Source organism: Protobothrops mucrosquamatus, unplaced genomic scaffold (genome assembly GCF_001527695.2).
Source record: "Protobothrops mucrosquamatus isolate PMUCROS unplaced genomic scaffold, P.Mucros_1.0 scaffold2570, whole genome shotgun sequence".
Classification (NCBI taxonomy): domain Eukaryota; kingdom Metazoa; phylum Chordata; class Lepidosauria; order Squamata; family Viperidae; genus Protobothrops; species Protobothrops mucrosquamatus.
In genome coordinates this window covers 4,916-7,647 of record NW_015388628.1, presented here as the reverse complement: position 1 = coordinate 7,647, position 2,732 = coordinate 4,916, and the positions used below count along the sequence as shown (strand labels likewise).

The 2,732-nt window shown below is 36.6% G+C and overlaps 1 protein-coding gene across 1 annotated transcript in view; it reads right to left on the bottom strand.

Annotated features, from left to right (window-relative positions):
- Positions 1-2,732, bottom strand: part of LOC107295916 (calpain-5) — a gene marked incomplete at its 5' end in the record, with an annotated part of 26,758 nt that overhangs the window by 20,396 nt on the left and 3,630 nt on the right. The window contains one exon of the mRNA XM_015825251.1: positions 2,000-2,195. Coding sequence (XP_015680737.1) covers positions 2,000-2,195 — 196 coding nt within the window. The remainder of the gene's footprint in view (positions 1-1,999; positions 2,196-2,732) is intronic.

Sequence of the window (2,732 nt, the reverse complement as noted above, 5' to 3'; positions counted from 1 at the left end):
TTCCAGTGATATACATATGTTTGCATACAACAACCTTACACAGCACTTAATGCAACTTTTCCCAATTAAGTACAGTCCAGATGTTTTGAAGATCAGTGCCATAATCTCCCAACTTGAAGGCTCTTTGGATGTTGAAGTACATACTTGGAAAATACTAAACTTCCTGGAGATTAGTTCTGAGTTATGGGAATTCTTATCAACCTTATTGATGGAACCTCTAAAGGTATCTCACTGGTCAATGTTGGAAGGTGGAATACTCAAAATATGTAACTAACCTAGCTCCAGGGTTGTTATGTAGACAAATGTAGTGATATAGGGCAATCCTAGGAAGCAGATCAAAGTAAGATGAAACTCAAGGATTAGTTGTCGGTGCCAGTTTTATTCTTTTTAAAGGAGCTGAAGTGATCCTGTTTATCTTTGGAATAGTTGATAGATAAAAATGATGGGTGCCTACTTTCAAATAAGGACAATTGGTTGTGAAATCTGATCTTTGGGAAGGAACTTTGATACCAAAACTTCTGATGGAACTTAGTCACCAGAAGTTTAATTTCTCCAAATGTCACAATGCAGAACATTGCAGAAAACAAAATACTGAAATAGTTTTAGAAATGTGTACAGTATCTAGAGAGAGAATTGGTCTAAGTCAGGGGTAGGCAACCTCGGCTCTTTTATGACTCGTGGACTTCAACTCCCAGAATTCCTGAGCCGGCTGGCTCAGGAATAAAAGAGCCGAGGTTGCCTACCCCTGGTCTAAGTGTTGCCTCCTGAGATTTTGGGAGCTCCATCACTGGAGATTTTCAACAGTAGATTGGACAACCATTTATCCAAGATAGTATAAGGACTCCTGACTTGAGCAGAGGATTGGACTAAAAGACCTCCAAGGTCCCTTTCAGTCCTAGAATTCTATGATTCCATGATCCTTTGGATATGTGTTAAGTGCAATATTTTTGCAGAATTTTAAACTATGCAATGCATAAAAGCAGTGCTGATACGAAAACTAGTGGAACATAATATGGACCAGTATTATGGACCATGTCCAGAGGAATATAGGTACTGCCAAACTGAGGATGAGTGGAAAAGAGATTTCAGGAGATAAATGCTTATATCTTAGTCACAACTTCAAAAGTGAACTTCTAGCTTATGCGTATGCAAACAATTCCCTCTGTCAGTCCTCACCCCTAAAAAACTTTACAGGATTTACTGCTAGATTCTGAATGCCTGTTAGTCATGGGGGTGGCTGCACAATCCTAAGACATAGCTGCTTTAAAGAGCATTGCACAATGCTACGTGCACTTATGTACATGCTCTGAATGCATTTTGCTTTTTTTTAAAAAAAAAAAAAAACAACAACAACGAATGGCAGCATGGATCTAAATATTACACATGCATAAGAGGTAGTTACATTTGCCGTTTCTAATGAATTAACATGATGTAAATATAAGCACAACGAAACCCAAAAACAGTTTTAACCTGTCTTATCCTATGTCAGGTCAAGTCCTATATGTAGTGAATTCTATCTATCTATCTATCTATCTATCTATCTATCTATCTATCTATCTATCTATCTATCTATCTATCTATCTATCTATCTATCTATCTATCTATCTATCTATCAATCTATCTATCTATCTATCTATCTATCAATCTATCTATCTATCTATCTATCTATCTATCTATCTATCTATCTATCTATCTATCAATCAATCAATCATCCATCCATCCATCCATCCATCCATCCATCCATCCATCCATCCATCCATCCATCCATCTATCTATCTATCTATCTATCTATCTATCTATCTATCTATCTATCTATCTATCTATCTATCTATCTATCTATCGTTTCTTGTCCTGCCCTCTGGTGCTTTGGAAAATAAGTTGACCCTCTCATCATTGTAGAAGCTCCTCAAATATTGGAAGAACAAAATTTTTTGGGTTTAGATTTATGCCCACAGAAGATCCAAACTATGTATGAATCAAATATAAATTATATGAAAACCTGAGGGTTTTGGAGAAATGTGGCTTCATGGTTTAAACACCCTCCAGAGCGATTTAACAAGGGATCTGGATTCTTGGTCCACTCTCCACGCATCATTTTCTTTTCCCAGGTCTTATGGATACTGAAGAAAGACGTGTTCACAATCCGACAAATGTCCACATCAGTAAAGTTCTTGCACCAGTCTTCAAATGTCATCCTGACCCAAAGAGCATTAAAAAAGAAAATAAACCCTAAGCACATTATTTAATTAATGGTGGGTGGGTGAGTAGAGAATGTTTCTTTTTTCGTATAAAAATAACACACACACCCCCAAAAAATGTATAGTCTACTTCTTAGTTCTGGTATCAGCTGAGGCTGGAACAACAAGCCCAAAATTATTTTTCACCCTTTTCCCATCAATCTTTTCCATTCTTTTTCTGAAGGGTTTGGAGGAATGGAACTTAAATTCTTTGGAATCCCTGCAGATGTACATATGAATTATTAAAGAACGATCAGGGATCAACCAAGTTTGCTAAATGTCACTTCCCATAATCATTAGTGGTCATATTTTCTAGGGATCTTAGCTGCTATATAGCAACTTCCGAAAAGTCACTGGTGCTATTATAATATGTGGTTTTATTTTAGGTAGCAAGTTTTTTTTAACCTTTATGCTTTTCTAAATGAAATACTGGTCATTGACTGAAGTTAAAGGATAGACTGGCTTGGCTTTGTACATCTGATGTTCTACAGGTAG